At 41.7% G+C, this 18,815-nt stretch overlaps 1 protein-coding gene across 1 annotated transcript; it reads left to right on the top strand.

Moving 5' to 3' along the window:
• The first annotated feature begins 1,423 nt into the window (after positions 1–1,423).
• Positions 1,424–18,815, top strand: prpf6 (PRP6 pre-mRNA processing factor 6 homolog (S. cerevisiae)). The gene is made up of 22 exons (XM_008301584.1): positions 1,424–1,653; positions 2,475–2,637; positions 2,780–2,898; positions 3,006–3,084; positions 4,273–4,449; positions 4,985–5,113; positions 5,246–5,340; positions 5,445–5,601; positions 6,007–6,169; positions 7,554–7,672; positions 7,800–8,018; positions 9,748–9,870; positions 10,000–10,121; positions 10,297–10,435; positions 10,576–10,695; positions 12,102–12,278; positions 12,459–12,592; positions 13,466–13,557; positions 14,937–15,051; positions 15,206–15,332; positions 16,697–18,377; positions 18,430–18,815. Exons 1-21 carry the CDS (start codon positions 1,466–1,468, stop codon positions 16,847–16,849), a joined length of 2,910 nt encoding a protein of 969 aa, XP_008299806.1. The 5' UTR covers positions 1,424–1,465; the 3' UTR covers positions 16,850–18,377; positions 18,430–18,815.

An 18,815-nucleotide genomic window follows, 5' to 3' on the forward strand; every position in this document is an offset into this window, starting at 1 on the left:
ATCTAAAGCTGCCTGCTGTGCTCATTTCTACACATTATTACAACAGCGACTCAATTAAAATCAAATGATCACTGCAATAATCACAAGAAAGTAAGAGGGGCAATGCAACAGCCAGATGAAATCAATGCTTGAGTTATACTTCATGTTCAAATTGGTCCTTGGCCGTGTGAGCTATACATCTTCTAATGCGCCTGACAGTCCATTTTCATCATAACATCTTCTCCCAGGAGTAAAATAATGTCTGCCCTTCAGGCGATGTAAATGAAGAAAAATGTAAAGGCTTGAGCCGTGGCTCAGGCTGTGGATGGGTGAAGTTAAATGTGATTGAAACTAATTGATGTATGGCCTCACTTCATCTCATGGGATGGAACCCAGAACTGTCATGTTAATATGTAATTACGTCTATTGCGGTCTCTTGTCTTGTGTTTGAATATAGTGTAGATATTATGGATACTTTTCACTTATAATGTTAGATAAATTATCAGTAACACTCTAGTATGTGTCTGTGGGAACTACAGTGAAATTGCTTAAACTCTTAAAATGTAAATATCCACTCGAAAAAAAAAAAAAAAAAAAGGCCCTACGTCCACTTTAGTTTGTATTAATTAGTCTTTCTGAGTGTAACAGTGTTTCAGCTGGGGTCCAATAAAAAAAAGTGCTTTGCTGTGGAGAACAGGCTGATCCTTTTAAATGTAAGAGCCCCGTTTAAGCCCTGAGATTCTGCAATATGCAAGATTCAGACCTGGTGGATGTCAGGTGTGTCATATATGCCAGGACTGGAGTGGCAGGTCCATTTATTAAACTGTCAGGAGAGAAGATGAATGAATGATATGATTACAAGGGTTAATTGAATTAATAAGACATCATACATACATGTCTTTGACTCTTGCATTAATGTCATGAGGAAAAGTAATTATGAAACTAATATAGTAAAGTAGAAGAACAGACAATGTCAGCAGAAATTTCACACAAACATGCCCTAATGATACTTTGCACAGTGCACTTTATATGTGTGTGTGTGTGTGTGTGTGTGTGTGTATTTAATCTAACACTTAACCTGCAAAAACAGCAAATGTTATTAGGAATCTATGGTATAAATGTAAGAGGCCTATTTTAAATTTGATGGACTGCGGTAGATTTTTCAGGATGTGGCGCCCCCCTGTGGCTCCTGCTGGAAACTAATATCAGCATGACACTTGATAAACATCCTAAATATACATTTTTTTAGACAAACAGTCACACAGCGAGAGGAGGCTAATAGGCATGCTACATTCACACCAACATTTTTAACCCAAACTGAAAATATTAAAGGAGTTGAAAATAAAGAGTGGTCAGCCCGTCCTGTGGGCGGCGCTGTTACAAACAGCGGTGGACGTTTCTTAGAAGCACCGGGTCGCTGGTGGCTGAGACCGGAAGCGCGACTGTTGTTTATCCGCCAGTGAGCCTCCTCGTCGTTTTAGCAACGATGGCCAGCGCTGCGGCGAAACAAGGGCCTAAAATTGTCTCCAAAGCATCTGCGGGAGGCGGCGGGGCGGCGGGGGGCAGTGGCGGACCCCCGATAATGCCCCTCGCCTCTCCGCTGATGGGGAAAAAGAAGAAGCCGTTTCTGGGGATGCCCGCTCCGCTCGGCTACGTCCCCGGTCTCGGCAGAGGGTGAGCTAGCTAGCTAGCTAACTAGCCTAGCACTTGCAAGCTAAGTCGTGTCCGCTCGATCAAGTGGCGGATTTAGCAAACTGTCGTTCAAAGACGTCGTTACAACCAGAACTAGCTCTCGCACAGCATCACCTATCGTTGTACTGATTTGATATCTTGTTTCTTTTGTTAAACAAGTTGAAGTATAAAGCGACAGTTACTCTGATTTTTAAACTAAATGGGAACTACTTTTGATTCATTGCATTGAGTTATTAAAGGCAGCTAAAACCTGCTGACAATTGAGCTCTGATCTAAATGATAGCACCTCATCTTCAACAGCAACAGCCCACTAGTACAATGGAAATATAAATATATGTATATATACATACAGATAAGACATACAGATGGATGCACACACGCTTTTATGCATGGCTATGACATACACAATGTACTAGGCGCTTTAGTTTTGCAGTCTGGTTACTAGTCATTGATCATGACTTTCTGTCCTTCTATTTTTACGAAATGATTTTAACATCTTCCTTTTAATCCAAAGTCAAAGGAAACAGTAACTTTGCATTTTAATGCCTGTACCATACAAGCAAGTGGCGATCAAAAACTCTTGAATATGTTGAATCAATTTGCAGCTAATAAAGTTGAAACTGAAACCTGTGCTGGTCACATAACTGGTTTAGATGCCTGAGAAGCCAGCATGGTCAAATGCCAATCAGTCACTATCATAAATCATCCAAACATTGCATATAACGAAGGATATGTGTTAAGGTCAACATTTCAGTGCGTGCTTTTGGCAAACTTCCTGTAAACACTAAACGTCCTCTCTCCAGTGCTACTGGTTTCACCACCCGATCTGATATTGGTCCTGCTCGTGATGCCAATGATCCAGTGGATGATCGACATGCACCACCAGGAAAGAGGACAGTTGGGGACCAAATGAAAAAGAACCAGGATGATGATGATGAAGATCTGAACGACACCAACTACGATGAGGTGCCGATTATTAGATTGCCTCTAGCTGTGTTTTGATTTTTATCAATTCATCCTATCATCAATTTAAAGCAGAACATACAGAAACTCTTTCTGTATGATGAGCAGACATTCTCATATTATGTTCTTGTTTATTTTCTTGTAGTTTAATGGCTACGCAGGTAGCTTGTTCTCCAGTGGGCCCTATGAGAAAGATGATGAAGAAGCTGATGCTATTTATGCAGCACTGGACAAGAGGATGGATGAAAGACGCAAAGAAAGAAGGTCACAAATAAAACTAGTTTATTTACCTACACTACGTTGCAACACAATTTGGATTTAATATTGCATTTGAGTGTTATTTATGTGCAATTTTTTCTGTGAATCTTTAGGGAGCTGAGAGAAAAGGAAGAGATTGAAAAATACCGTATGGAGCGACCCAAAATCCAGCAGCAGTTCTCAGATCTAAAGGTAGAAAATGGCACATTACCAAACCGTCTTTCTTCTCCAACTTTGATCACATTGAAAATACCTCCATTGTTCTCTTCCTGTACTTTGAACATTTCAAATTAATTTTGAAATCAAAAACTTTATGGCCATATGTACAGACAAGTGAATAACACTTTGCAGTCAAGCTGTTTTTTGCAGTCTCTGCATTGTCACCTAAAGAGGAGACAAAAACAAACAAAATGCAGATATATGCTGACTGTATGGTTTTTAAAAACGGAGCAAACTATGCAAACTTGCCATGGTTACCATCTTTTGTTTATAGCAGTATTGCAGGAAAGTATCAGTGGCACAGCAGTCTGTTTAGTTTTGTGCAGTTTATAATACTTGAGTAACCGGACTGGCTGCAACCTGTCATGTAATCAAAAAAGAATGCAAAAAGGCAGCATGGTGTGGAAAAAGCTGTAACTGTGAGCTTTTTGTCAACTATTTACACACACCACATCAAGAATCAAATTTTACTCAAAGATTACCCCTGTAAAGCAACTTGAAGTATATTTTAGTGTCTGTTTTTCTACAGCCCTATCGTCTATTTGGGCTGAGAGTTTTCCTGGTGTGACTGACCTACAACTGACCACTATGAATACAAAACTAAATTCCCCTCCTGAGTACACACAAATGGAACACTAGAGCAGCTGCTGCTCTGTTAATTTGCTGCTCACTCTGTATGTTCTTTTACACGGTGTTGAGATGTTTGACATCTCACTGTGATACTCCCTGCTGCACAGCATGAGTGTGAGGAGTCTGTACATGGGGTGGGTTGAGTCCATGACAATTTCTTGAACCCACCTACAGTCTCTTTGAAAGCAGGTGTGTTTCATTTTTGGGAATGCTGTTCCTGTGATATTGTGTCATGTTCTCATGACCTAGTGCAGGGAGTTGTGCTCCTTAGCAATGCTGTTTTCATACCTAACAGTCTGGCTGATTGTAGGTACACTTAAGATTGTGCACCTGTTTGTGGGGATCCTGAGAGTACTGTTGTCATCCTATCTAGATTATTTTTGTGGTGTTACATGTCCATGACAGGTCATTGCTGATGTGCGTTCCCCCCTGTTCATATTTTGCCTTCTTACTACATAACCATAAAAAGACATGTTATGCTGACATTAAAAGCTGACTCCTTATTTCTTCTTCTTCAATGCCTCCTCACAGAGAAAACTGGCAGAGGTGTCAGAGGAGGAGTGGCTGAGCATCCCTGAAGTGGGAGATGCCAGGAACAAACGCCAGAGGAATCCTCGCTATGAGAAGCTCACCCCAGTCCCTGACAGCTTCTTCTCTAAACACCTTCAGACTGGAGAGAACCACACCACCGTCGACCCTTTGCAAGGAGTCAGTATATTTTACAAATAACTTGCATTGAATACATCCACAGAAAAGCACACATCTCTGAACAACATGGTGTAGTTACAGTCTGCCCCAGCAGGAGTCAGGATATCTCACTGCAAAGAAGCAAGCACCTCAATTCACCTCATGCAGTGTGCCAATGCTCACTTTTTGTCATGCAGCATGCAATTTAAGTGGACCTTCACTTGGTTACTGAGAACAGAAATCAGTTGCTGCTCACATTGATCAAATAAACTCTGTTGTTTAAAATACAGAGTAATACGATAACATGATTGTTGTGCTATGCATACACTGTTGGTTAAAAAGATGTACATTTTTGACATCCATGCATTACATTTGACATTATCGCGTTACTTTCAACTGTAAACAACTGCCCAGATTCAAAAGAATTTTCATATGTATCATTTACAGTGGTGAGAAAAGCACGACTGTTTCATAAGCTGTTAAAATATGTAGTAACAACATTTTCACAGAGACTATAATGCTCCTCTCTATTATCATTGCTCCCTGTCTCTACCAGCTGGGAGGCCTGAACACACCTTACCCAGGAAGCATGACCCCTGGCCTGATGACACCAGGGACAGGAGAGCTGGATATGAGGAAAATTGGCCAGGCCAGGAACACACTCATGGATATGAGGCTCAGCCAGGTAACTGATACAACATCCTGAGCAATTTTCACTTTTACCTTTCTCTATTATTCACACTCTGCTGTCTCTGTTATCTTGACTTGCAGGATTTAATTATTGTTTCTCCTCTGTGTGCCTGTTATCTGTGTTCAGGTGTCTGACTCAGTGAGCGGACAGACAGTTGTGGATCCCAAGGGTTATTTGACAGACCTCAACTCCATGATTCCCACTCATGGAGGAGACATCAGGTAGAGGCACGCTGGCGGCACGAGATGCAAAAACACATCTGTACAAAAAAAGGTGGGTGTGTGTGTGTGTATCTCATGGTTTATTTTTGGCTCTTCATGTTCAGTGACATCAAAAAGGCTCGTCTGCTGCTGAAATCGGTGAGGGAGACCAATCCCCATCACCCGCCTGCTTGGATCGCCTCTGCTAGGCTGGAGGAGGTCACTGGCAAACTGCAGGTGGCCAGGAACCTGATCATGAAGGGCACAGAGATGTGTCCTAAGGTAAATCAGAAGCTTTTTATTGTCAAGTGAGCTTGCACACACAAGAAATTTGGTGCGGTGAATGAGACTGGTCCACAACGTTAACAAGACAGGAATACATATAGAAATCTAGATCTAGATCTAGAAATGAGGATGGACAGTACACTAAATCTGATAATGATGCTTTGGCTGTCAGAAGATTTGTTGGTTTGTTTGTTTAAATGAAACCTGTTATATCTGATGTTGTATTTCCCTGGATGCTGTATTATAGCAGGCATTTCAGTTTGCATTGTTAACTGTTAAATTCAGTGATATTTTATTACAACTGGACTAAGTTGCAAATGGGGAAAAAAGCCCTTTGGCTCCTGTTTTTATATAAGTGTATAAAGGATTCCTTCTTATTAAGTAATTTTCTCTGCCAACCAGAGTGAGGATGTGTGGCTCGAGGCAGCCAGGCTCCAACCTGGTGACACTGCTAAAGCCGTGGTAGCTCAGGCCGTTCGTCACCTGCCACAGTCTGTCCGCATTTACATCAGAGCTGCAGAGCTGGAGACGGATGTCAGAGCAAAGAAACGAGTCCTCAGGAAGGGTAAGGCTGTCATACATCACCTGTACCAATAGATTTTAAACGACTGGATTTAAGATGAGAATTTTTTGTTCATGTGTATTAATTGTTATGCGTATTGCTAGAAGAAACACTGCTGTACTTATGAGCAGAGGTTCACATGCTGTCCCCACAGTGCATGGTGTGAATGAAGATGCTTTGATTTTCCTTCCAAGAGGAAACTCCTAATTTCTCCAGGGTTGAAATTCAAGACCAGTCTAAATCCGTTCATCATTTCATAAAAGCATCCACTCAGAACTAGTCAGTCCATGCACACATGAGATTGCATAAAAGATTTCATTAGGGTTACATTTGGCAGCTGTGGTCCCGGCTTCTCGTAAAGGCCGGCACCCTATTTAACCATGGTGTCAATGCCCCAACATACACATGCACGCACACACACCAATATTTCCCAGCAGCATACCGCACTGACAGAGATGGATGTGGAGCTTCCTCAGAGGAAGAGCTCTCTCTGCCTCTACATGTTCAGTTGCCTCTGCTCTACTTTTCTCTATTACACATGCTACACTCTGTCTTTCCACCCGATGCTATTGCACTTTACTACTAATGCACCACTGATCTGTTAAGTGTTTGTTTTTTTTTGTTTTTTTTGCTTTTTTGTTCGCTGACATCTATTGCATTTCCTTTTTTTGCCATTTTACATGTGTTACCACAGTTGGTGTGTTTTTTATTAGCATGAAAATTATTGTCTCTGCCTGTGTTTTGACTGTAATATATGAGATGTGTCAGAAAAGTTCCAGGACTGGTGTCCCAAAAGACATATCAAAAACAAAAAACAAAAAACAAGAGTCCCCCCCACACAAGAAAAAACAACACCTACAAAAAGAGACCCCACAGCGTGCGCCGCGCACAGTGTACGAAGAGGCGAGAGTTGTGGCAGGACAAGTCGTGGCTGCTTCACCATGACAACATGCCTGCTCACAATGCTCTGAGCATCCAACAGTTCCTGGCTCAGAAGAACGTGCTGGAGCAACCTCCCTACTCACCCCACCTGGCTCCGTGCGACTTTTTCCTCATCCCCAAGCACAAGGGGGGTCATCAAGAGGACCCGTTTTGTAGACGTGGACGACATCAAGATGGCTGTGACGACGGAGCTGCGGAGGATCCTGGAAGAATCCTTCCAAGAGTGCATGGCGGCGTGGCAGAGAAGACTGGGAAAGTGTGTTGGACTCCAGGGGGATGACTTCAAAGCGAAAACTCGTAGTTTGTAGTTTGGATTTGTAATATATCTTTTGTGACACCAGTCCTGGACCGTTTCTGGCACACCTCGTATTTTGTTTCAACAAACTGAACGTCTTAATAAGAAGTGCCAGTGAAATGACTGGACAATTGTTTGTTATCCATTTAGCCCTGGAAAATGTATCCAAGTCAGTTCGACTGTGGAAGACAGCTGTTGAGCTGGAGGAACCAGAGGATGCCAGGATCATGCTGAGCAGAGCTGTGGAGTGTTGTCCTACAAGTGTGGAGGTCTGGTGGCATTTCATGTGTAATTTCTTAACATAAAACATTTCAGATCGGACTGCATGTCGCACATTGCAATGCAACATATGGACATTTTCACCTATTTTATATCAAAATATTTTGTCGTCTCTAGCTGTGGCTGGCACTGGCTCGGCTAGAAACATACGAGAACGCCCGTCGTGTCCTGAACAAAGCTCGAGAGAACATTCCCACCGATCGTCACATCTGGATCACTGCTGCCAAGTTGGAGGAAGCCAATGGCAACACTCAGATGGTGGACAAGATCATTGACAGAGCCATCACTTCTCTACGTGCCAACGGTGTGGAAATCAACAGAGAACAGTGGATACAGGTATGTTCCCATGGCTTTGTGATGTCTCTGATACAAAGAGGCAGAGAGCAGGATTTCCTGCTGTTTATGGCAGAGGAAAGCTTTTTTCACTGAAGAATTAATTGCCTTCCCTGAGGTCAAAAGATGTGAATACAAATCCCCGTCGCTATGGGAAACGATAACAACATCCCTTGAGCTAGCCACCTACACGCTGAAAAGGGCTAGTTTTGACTAAGATTAGGATCGTGCAATCAGCCTTATCTCCTTTTTTTTTTTTCTAGCACCATTTCATGAGCTCCATCGCGTCACGGTGGGGATAGCACTGCCTAAGACAACTGTGATTAGTTCATAGAAATACAGACACACCCCAGCGTTGATAAAGACGTGCAGCTAGACCATTCTCCAGTGCTGACACAGTGCTGTGTACATAGATTTGGCTATGCAAGTCTAAATAAAGAGTGAGCCGCGAGAACTGCAATGAGGTGCACTTGTGTTTTGTCCTCGCCAAAGTTAATGTCAGCAAATAACTAACATTAAGTTGATGTGTTAGCTTGTGTTGCATCTGTCTCGAGTAAATTTTGCGTATCTTGCTAACCTTGCCGGGTAGTGCAGTGCATCTCTTTGCTCGCTTGCAGCCATTTTCAGGGTTGGGTTCTGTGACTTGACCTGTAATTATATGACGCGAAATTGAGTAACTGTGCTTTTAAACCTTGGTGTTGAGGGAGTATACACAGCATCATATGTCTGACGTCTTTGAAAGCATGCCAACATACTTTGGCAAGGCAGCCCCATGTTTTTTCATCAGGATGCAACAGATTGCAAGCCAGCGCTGTGACTGACATTTGATTCAGTTATTTTGCAATCATAGGCTTTTACTAAAATCACTAAGCAGTTTGTTTGTTTTTTTCTGTTGGCTACCAGGCTTTTTTTTTTTTTTTTTTACCTCAGGCAAAGTTTGTGGTTATTGTGGAAGATTTATCTAGGCAATTTGCCAGTACACCAGCACAAGTTAAAATTACAGGATTTGACAGTTCTTAAAGAGAAATTACCAAATTTTTAATTTGTTATTCAGTGCATATAGTCAAATAGGTTTTTGTTTGTATATAATAATGTAGACTATTTTTCCAACAAATAAAAATAAAACATTTCTTTTTCTTTCAATATGAGCTTCTTTTGATGGTCCTCTGGTTTCCAAAAAAATATGTAGTGATGCAGTAAGTCAGCTTCATGAATTGTTATGACCTAGCTTGTGAGCTGCAGCCAAAAATGGAGGTTGACACCAGTGTTTACAAAAATAATGATTTAATTCAATAAATAATGACCATAAGCTACTGTTTTAAATATGTCTAAAAATATAAGCAGCATTCAAGGCGAGCTCTCGCAGCAAGAGTGTGAGGACAATGCAAGACTCCCCAGGCACGACTTATATCCACACCCTCTCAGGTGTGGACAGTTAAGACAAGTTAAGCCTATGCACCACCCCAGAGCTCTTGAATTGCCACTGCAAGGTCGGAAGGTTACAGAGGGGCATAACAATCAATTAGTGGATTCAGGGATTTCTATTCTCAGTGGCAAAAGACATATTTCTGTGATATCAGCTGTGTAAATATGTACATGTAAATGACTTCATTGTTCCTTTGAAATTGCTGCCTTAAATTTGGTGTTTGCAGTTCCTGCCATGACTTTTTACGTTTATCTTCTGCTTTATGCCCAGTCTTTTTACTCCTAAATGCTTCTCTTTGTCCTGCAGGATGCAGAAGAGTGTGACAAAGCAGGCAGTGTGGCAACTTGCCAGGCCGTGATAAGAGCCGTCATAGGAATTGGCATTGAGGAGGAGGACCGCAAACACACCTGGATGGAGGACTCAGACAGTGTGAGTGTGGATAGATCAGTTTTTGACGCAGGCCACATTCAGATCTCAGCGCCTATATTGGTCATTTATATTTTTATTTGCTGTCAGAATTGACCTTAATTTTTGTGATATTTGTTTATATTGCTTCAGTGTGTCGCCCATGGAGCGCTGGAGTGTGCCAGGGCCATCTATGCCCATGCTCTGCAGGTCTTCCCCAGCAAAAAAAGTGTCTGGCTCAGAGCTGCCTACTTTGAGAAGAACCATGGCACCAGGTGACTTGTGTTGATTTCTAAACATGCTAAATGACTGTAGTTACTGTATTACTGCACATGTTTATCTGTTACTGCTTTAGTTCATCACTATACTTAATGTTTTTGTTTGCTCCACTTACCTCACTTTATCAACTGCCATTTTGCTCCTCTTATCAATTCCTCTTCCATCTCTCAGAGAGTCTTTGGAAGCCCTGCTCCAGAGGGCTGTGGCTCACTGTCCCAAAGCAGAGGTTCTGTGGCTAATGGGTGCCAAGTCCAAGTGGCTGGCTGAGGATGTGCCAGCAGCTAGAAGTATCCTCGCTCTGGCCTTCCAGGTGAGAATAATGCATTTATACAAACAGGAGTATGTTACATTCTGTATTGTTTTTATACTCATGTCTGACTTGTCGCTCCTCTGCTTCTTTGCCTCTTATCCACCTGCTGCCTGTCCCTTTTCTTTTTTTTGTTTTCCTAGGCTAACCCCAACAGTGAAGAGATCTGGCTTGCTGCTGTCAAACTGGAGTCTGAGAACAATGAGTATGAAAGGGCCCGTCGACTGCTGGCCAAAGCCCGCAGCAGCGCACCGACAGCCAGGGTGAGTGTGTGTGAGAGAGAAAGTGGGAAAGCAACAGAGATTTCCCCATTACAAATTCTTACGAGGGCTCCTCTGTACAAAAGCTGTTATCTGCTGGATGTACTTTGAAAACTTCCCTTTTAGGTTGCAAAGTTAGACTGCAGGACCTTAAGCCTTTCAAGCGGCTGGGTAATCTGTATTTTACAGTGTACCAGAGTTGTGAATCTGCTTTCTGTGGCAATAGTCCCACTCTGGCGCACTGGTATCGATACGTTTTACATCAACAAGCAACGACTGGTTCGCCAGAGCTAAAGAGAGCAGCGTCAGAAACCAGTAGCATGGCAGAGAATACTAGGAAGCATCAAAGAATAGTGTTTGATGCTCTAGAAAAAAAGGAAACTTGACTTTCAGGGGAACACAAAAGGTCTGCACTGCAGGTTTAATGCATCAGTGTTTTCCTGTGGAAACCTGTAACTAGCTAGTTTTTATCATTGAATTATGCAATATTTATAGTGCTCGTCTCTTTGCTTGCAAATGTTCTACAAAAACAATTTAACCATTTTGGAGCAACACTGAAGCTGCATGCTTTCCTTTGCCTCCCCATGACGACTGTGTATTTTTTAAGAAACACAAAAACTCAGTGTTTTTTTTCCCTATGACAGAGTGATCGTGTGCTGCAGCTAAACCATTATGTTCTACAGAATGGGCAGGCAAAGCGAGACTTGTACTCGAGTAGATTGCCAGTGTATTGAAGCAGTTCTGTCTATTTGTTCTCTAACTATCCTCCTGTGACCTTTTGTTCCAACACATAGTGTTTTCATTAAGTAATGTTAGCATTTAAAGAGCTGTGGCCCGGGTTTCATGGGTGACTTGATTATCAGGTTTGATTCTTTTCCGTTTCAAAGTAAGTTAACTGTGTCTTGTCCTTGAGGTAAATTCTACAACGTTTCCGTCTTTCTCAGGTTCAGACTTGCAAGATTTCCACACTTCAAAACAGTCAGCCTCTCACCCCTTAGGTTGACAGATGCTGTCAGCCATGCTGTTAAACTATCAGTTTATCTATCAGACACAAACACTCCCGTTTGTTTTCCGCATTGTATGCTGACAGATGTGACCAGTGGACCCTGCTTTAATGATGGCTGTACTGATTATCCTGTCAGATATTTTTATGTGGTGTTAATGGAGCAGTTAAGCATTAGACATTTAGGCTATGCCCTTGGAAGTTGGTATTTGATGTATTTGAAAGCTGTAAAGTTATTTGCATTGCATACAGTAGGCTACAATACAAGTATCGTCAATGATTTTCCAATATTATTCCATGTCAAGTATATTACAAGGCCAGAGGAATTTGAAAGGGGAGTTCATGGGTCCTGTTTATATATATTTGTTGTCTGAACTGCTTGTGTGTTTACTTTTAATCTAAACAGGTATTTATGAAGTCAGTAAAGCTGGAGTGGGTGTTGGGAAACATAGAAGCTGCCCAAGAATTGTGCACCGAGGCCCTGAAACACTACGAAGACTTCCCCAAGCTTTGGATGATGCGAGGCCAGATTGAGGAGCAGTGTGAAAATATGGACAAGGCCAGAGAAGCCTATAACCAAGGGGTAAGGTGGGGGGATGTTCGGGGCACAGGCCAGTGTAGGTATTAAATTACCTCTTGAGTGCAAGGGATCTATGGAATTTGAGTTTTAAGTACATTTTGGTCATATTTGTTTTTGATGTAAATGATTGTTATCATACTACCTGGAGTACGTGGTGGTTATGACGTTTTTTTGTCCCCATAGTTGAAAAAGTGTCCCCACTCGGTGGCTCTGTGGTTACTGCTGTCTCATCTTGAAGAGAGAGTGGGACAGCTGACCAGAGCCAGAGCAATCCTGGAGAAGGCACGACTCAAAAACCCCCAGAGCCCTGAGCTATGGTGAGAAAATGCTCAACAAAAACAGTGTGGCATGCCACTTGAATGCAAAAGAAGGACTTGAGCTTGAAAGGTGTCCCCTGTGCAGGAAGTGTAATAAACATAAGCATAAACATTTTTTATCTCTGTAGAACTCAACCACGAAAATGTGCAGGTTAGAGAACGTTAAAGAACATTATTGTAATGAGTACTTTGCTTTCTGACACTAGACAACATGTGGTAAATATGCTTTTATTATTATGGCACAGAAACACAAACTGAAATTAGGAAATAAAATATGTACAAGGTGTGTCAGAAAAATTTCAGGACTGGTGTCACAAAAGATATATTTCAAATCCAAACTACAAACTACAAGTTCTCCCCTGGAGTCTAACACACTTTGCCAGCCTTCTCTGTCACGCCGCCATGCACTCCTGGAAGGTTTCTTCTGGGATCCTCTGCAGCTCCGTCGTCACAGCCATCTTTGTCCACGTCTTCAAAACGGGTCCCCTTGATGACCCCCTTGAGCTTGGGGATGAGGAAAAAATGTGGGGTGATTTGATTGCTCCAACACGACGATGTTCTTCTCAGCCAGGAACTGTCGGATGCTCAGAGCATTGTGAGCAGGCACGTTGTCATGGTGAAGCAGCCACGACTTGTCCTGCCACAACTCTCGCCTCTTCTCACGCACTGAACGAAGCAAATGCCGCAGGACCTCTTTGTAGACGTGCTGGCTGACCGACTGAAGGGGAAAACTCATAGTGTGTAGTTTGGGTTTGAAATATGTCTTTTGGGACACCAGTCCTGGAACTTTTCTGGCACACCTCGTATATATGTATACATTAGATATGTAATTGTATATCTGTAAAATGATCTGTATGTGATCATGTCAACCAGGTTGGAATCAGTGAGACTGGAGTTTCGAGCTGGACTGAAGAACATAGCCAACACATTAATGGCCAAAGCCCTGCAAGAGTGCCCAAATTCAGGTGACTTTACAGTGGTGCTTGAAAATGATTCTTCTTAAAGTATATGAAGAAAATCTAGTTAAATAACACAAAGAAATCATATTTAGTCATTTAGTTAGTGAGGAAAATATTACATATCTGTGAAAGAAAAAGTATAGGACTCTTTGCTTTCAGTATTGGGTTTTGTTGTATAAAGGTCAAGATTTGACTCGACCATTCCAAAACACTTCATTATTCTACCGTCGTGGGAAAAGGGGCTTAGGGCTGTTCTCTTGCTGCATGACCCATTTTCTCTTAAGATTTAGTTTACAGACAGATGTCCTGACATTTTACTTTGGAATTTGCTGGTGTAACACAGAAATAACTGTTCATATAATGATGGTTAGATGTCCAGGCACAGATGCAGCAAATCGGACCTAAATGTTATTTCTACCACAACCAGTTTTCACAGATGGAATAAGGTTCTTCTGCTGGATTACACAGTTGTTTTTTTTTCTCCAAACAGAATTCCTTTAAACCAGAAAGTTCTGTTTTGGTTTCATTCGTTTGCAAAACATTTTCCAATAGCCTTCTGGTCGTCTTTGTCAAACTGCAGATGAGCAGCAATGTTCTTTTTGGAGAGCAGCATTTTTCCCCTTCGTACACAACCATGCACACTGTTGTTGTGCGGTGTTCTCCTAATGGTGGACTCATGAGCTAAATTTGAGAGACAGAGGTTTTCTTTGTGTCGTTGGTAACCTTACAGACAATGCTCTTGGACTGGTCTTTGTTGGTCAATTATTCCTGCGGGGACTAATACTGGCATATATTAAATGGAGGCCTGTTGGTGATTCCAGATGTTTGGAAATCATTACAATATGGCAGGTTTTACAAGTAAAAAAAATCCCTAAAAGTTATATTCATGAAATTCACCTTTAACCTCCTAGATATTTTTTTTTTTTGCCTCTGAACTGATTTATATCTTCAGTCGCAGTTTTTTTTTTCAAGCTCTAACAAACACAACAAAACATAACAAAAGGATGTTTACCTGAATGCAGACCTCTTATAGTCCTACACTGAACTTGCTGCAGCCACATGTTGGAAAAAAAAAAAATCTGTTACATCAGTCGTGGACATTTCCTTCAGGATTGAAATGTTTGAAATTCAAAACAAATCCCACATCAACAGGTCCATTGTCTCCTGTTTATTCAAGAAAATTAAAATGTATAAAACTAGAATGTGTTACACAAATTTTACCCAAACAAAACTATATGTGAAGGTGACATTTTTGTTGTGCTGACAGTATTCCTGTTGTCTGGTTTGCAGATTGGAATACACAAAAACATTTGTTGTTGAAGTTTCATGTGGTTTCAGAGACTCTGATTCTCTATTGGCTGCACTTCCATTTCCTTTCTACAAAGGTATCCTGTGGGCTGAGGCAGTGTTCTTGGAGGCCAGGCCTCAGAGGAAGACCAAGAGTGTGGATGCTTTGAAGAAGTGTGAACATGATCCCCATGTTTTGCTTGCTGTAGCCAAGTACGACTGCATCTTTTCACTTTTTCTTCCTCTTTGTCATAAGTTGTCAAAACCATCTCCACAATTCTGTTTTTACTGAATATTCAGCAAACCTCTAGGCATGAGACTATTTTATATATTTTCTAAATGTAATCCTCTGCATATCTCTGCATAGGTTGTTCTGGAGTGAGCGGAAAATCACCAAAGCCAGAGAGTGGTTCCTTCGGACAGTAAAGATTGAGCCAGACCTGGGAGACGCTTGGGCTCTTTTCTACAAGTTTGAGCTGCAGCACGGCACGGAAGTAAGGATCTATTCACTGGACTTGTGCTACATTGTCAGTGATCACATCTGCTTGGTAGCTAATTACATTGTCAAGCTATCCATAATAGAAATGTAACACAATTATAAATGCATTCTGAAGTCAGATGAGTTGTATGTGCGTTCAGTGACTGCACTGAACAGCTAATGCTCTATGATCTTCCACTGAAAACATTTTGTATCATCAAGAGCTGCTCGGAACAAAAGATGACACCATTAACGAGGACATACAGAACATAACCCTCAGGCAACACATTTTCTCTAGAGTCTGTGCTCCAGGCATCAATTGTGGATTTTGTCTTTCAAAGTACCGGCGTTGTAAGAAGGAAGGAACAGATTTACTGGTAAATGAATGCTTTTTGCTGCTAGTGATGTTAAATGAATGGAATCTACCAGCAAAAATGAGCAGTCATTGTAGATTGAAGCAGAAACCTGTTAATTAGGGATGTCCCATTGCTGTTTTCTTCCCCCCATCTGAGTCATTTATTATTTCGCATCTGCCAATGCTGATTCCCAGTCAGATACCATTTCTCTTCGATAATACACATATCAGGTGCATTGAATTGTTAAAATCTATTCAGTGTATATGCGTGAAAGCTGAATCGCTGAAAAGGATCTAGAAAAAAAAACAACCTTTCTGCATCTGAGCTGTTCCTTAATGTTATGTAGGTGGTCACAAACCTTGTAAAGTTCCAGCAGGTCACTTTCTGAAATGTAATGTCGAAACTGTTAGGTTCAAAACACTGTGAAAACCTTTATTCTCTTCATGCAGAATTGTAGATTAGCTGTAGTACTCTGGCTGTTGTACTGGTTAAGACTGTCATGACAAAAAGAGGCGTTAACTCGGACTACGTGCATTTCTGTGTTGGCAAGTAGAGAGCATTGTGGGCTTTTATGTAGCGACAGGCACCATGACAAAGACTTCTGTGGCACCTAATGGCCTCGACCAGCGAGGATTGGTTAGGAGAGCGCTCTGACACAGTGGCAATGTCTAAAACAGTTGCCTTTGTAGGCCAAGTCATGCATCTGACGACTAAAACAGCAATATCAGTGCGTGACTGTGGGTGACAAAGAATCATCACTGCTCTCAAAACGAGGAGGAGGAAGTCAGCTTCTTTTCATTCAGCGGTGCACAGAATCTCACTCCACTCAGGCTCATGGGAGAGGAGCTCCCCTAGCAAAAGGACTGTCAGTACTTACATTCTTCTGATCACCTATGAAGGGGCAAGTCCTCTCTGTTCTGGACAGCTTGCTCTTGTCTTACCCGGCACTCCTAAAATCAGAGCATTTGCTTTGGCGCATGTATTGTGTTGTGTGTTGCTAACCTGTCTAATCTGCATCCATCAGGAGCAGCAGGAAGAGGTGCGAAAACGCTGCGAGAACGCCGAGCCTCGCCATGGAGAGCTGTGGTGTGCCGAGTCCAAACACGTCTTGAACTGGCAGAAGAAAACAGGAGAGATCTTAGCGCAAGTAGCCAGCAAGATTAAGAACACATTCTGAGACTGAGGAAGTTTGGACTGAAAACACCTGGAGGACTCTGGCAGCCACCAGTCTAGCAGGGAAACAGCCTTGGACACACTTTTTCTCTACCAGGACTTGCCCATCATTGGTCAAAGTATTCACAAAAACCCCTTACCAATTTCATGTTTTATTATTTTACAAATGTAGTTAATTCCTCATACTTGGTGATTTAGTGTCAAAGTGAAAACAGATCTCTGCAGATTTTAAATGTGGTGCTCAAAAAACTCCACGTCTAGTGACTATACAGTAACGACACCTTTGGCAGCAATTATAAGCCAGAGTTTTATGGACATCTTATTTTATGGTCTCTGGTTGCACAGGGGGACCGTCAGTGAACTGCAGTTTTCAAGTCTTCAGATGAATCGAGGTCCGGCTGAACCACTTCAAGCCCTTTCTCTGTAAACTTAGTTTTAATCGTGTTGTAAAGTAAACCTCATCCCAACTCAGGTTCTAAGATGTCCTTTTGGATTTCATTGTATTGTTTTTCTGCCACCATTTAGCCAGTCTAATGCTGCCGTCATCATACTTTATGTTGGAGATGGGGTGTTTCTGGTAATGGGGCTTGTTTACCTTGTTGCCCAAATATGTAGTTTAGTGTGATAATCTCCTACTTTGTTTCAGTCTCCTACTTGCCCTCTGGCAAACGTTGCATTGTTTCTTTTTGCAACTCTGCCATAAAGCCGCGCCTGATTAAATTACCAAAGCAGCCATTGTTTTGTGCACAATCCTGCTCGGAATCGTTCAAGGAAAAAAAAAAAAAACAGACCTATTGTTGTGAAGTGCTGGCTTTGTTCATTAACTCCTGTATGAACTTTCTAGTACATTTATTACTGTTGATTACATCATAGACTGTTTTCCAGACTGTGTATCTCTGTCTTTACTTTGGATGTATGCACAGTGTCCCCCATCTTCACCATGAAACTCTGTAGCTCCTCCAAAGTTATGCTCTGTACCAGACCCCTCAATATTTGAGGAGCCTTTTTTTTTTTAGCATCTTCTGAATTTCCATGTGCAGTATCACAAATGTGTTTAGAAGGTTTCTTTGAGTGCAGAAGTTAGCATCCAGATGTATGTAACTGAAGCTCACTAGCTATCTTACATGTGGGTGTTCTGTTTGTCAGGCAGCAGCAGATACGACGTGGAATCCCCAGTAGCTTATAAACGCAGTCGCTGGTCATGTAGATGCTGTGGTAACATGGTTGTGAATGGGAATAAAATATTAAGAAGGGCAACGTTGTGCAGCTGTTGTTTTGACGAGCTGTTGGTGTTTTGTTTACTCGCCGCAAGCTGTTGATTCAGGCTGTCCTCGGTGGGCTGTGGCGGTATTGAGCGCTGAATTATGAGAATTATTTTTAATATAATGCATCATCATGATTAGGAGCTTTGGCATACAATCGATTTCCATGTGAAGTGAATCCTGATCATTTTAATTCAGTGTGTTACAGAAAAGGAGTTAAAAGCATCAAAATTTCTGTAGTTCTCACTTTGACATTTTTTTTCCCTGCCTGTTAGCGTCAAAATTCAAATTTCAGTCATTTTGGTTTTAAAACTTGTAAAAGATAAAGGAAAGAATATTTTGAACAGACATTGTAAGAGAGGAATATACAAAACACACCCTGGTTTGTTCCACCTTGAGGCATCTAGTGATCAGTTGTTTTCGTCTGTGGTTGCGCTCGCTGAAAACATCACATTTTGAAGGAGTTTTGTTTTTGTGTGTTTCCCCTATGGATATGTTAGAAGTCCAGATTTCGCTACGTCTGCTCAACAAGATGTGACAGTGTATATAAACCCTTTGTCGGGTGCTATTACATGAGTTCTCATGTTGTAGTGATGATTTCACCCGTTTTCTTTTTTACTAGCTTGCTTGAAATGTGTTTAAAATACTTTGCAGGCATCCAATAAACAAATAATAAAATGTGTTGCACCACTCCCTGTTTTTCCCAAA

The sequence above is a fragment of the Stegastes partitus genome, unplaced genomic scaffold (assembly GCF_000690725.1).
Source record: "Stegastes partitus isolate 25-593 unplaced genomic scaffold, Stegastes_partitus-1.0.2 Scaffold1687, whole genome shotgun sequence".
Taxonomy (NCBI): Eukaryota; Metazoa; Chordata; class Actinopteri; family Pomacentridae; genus Stegastes; species Stegastes partitus.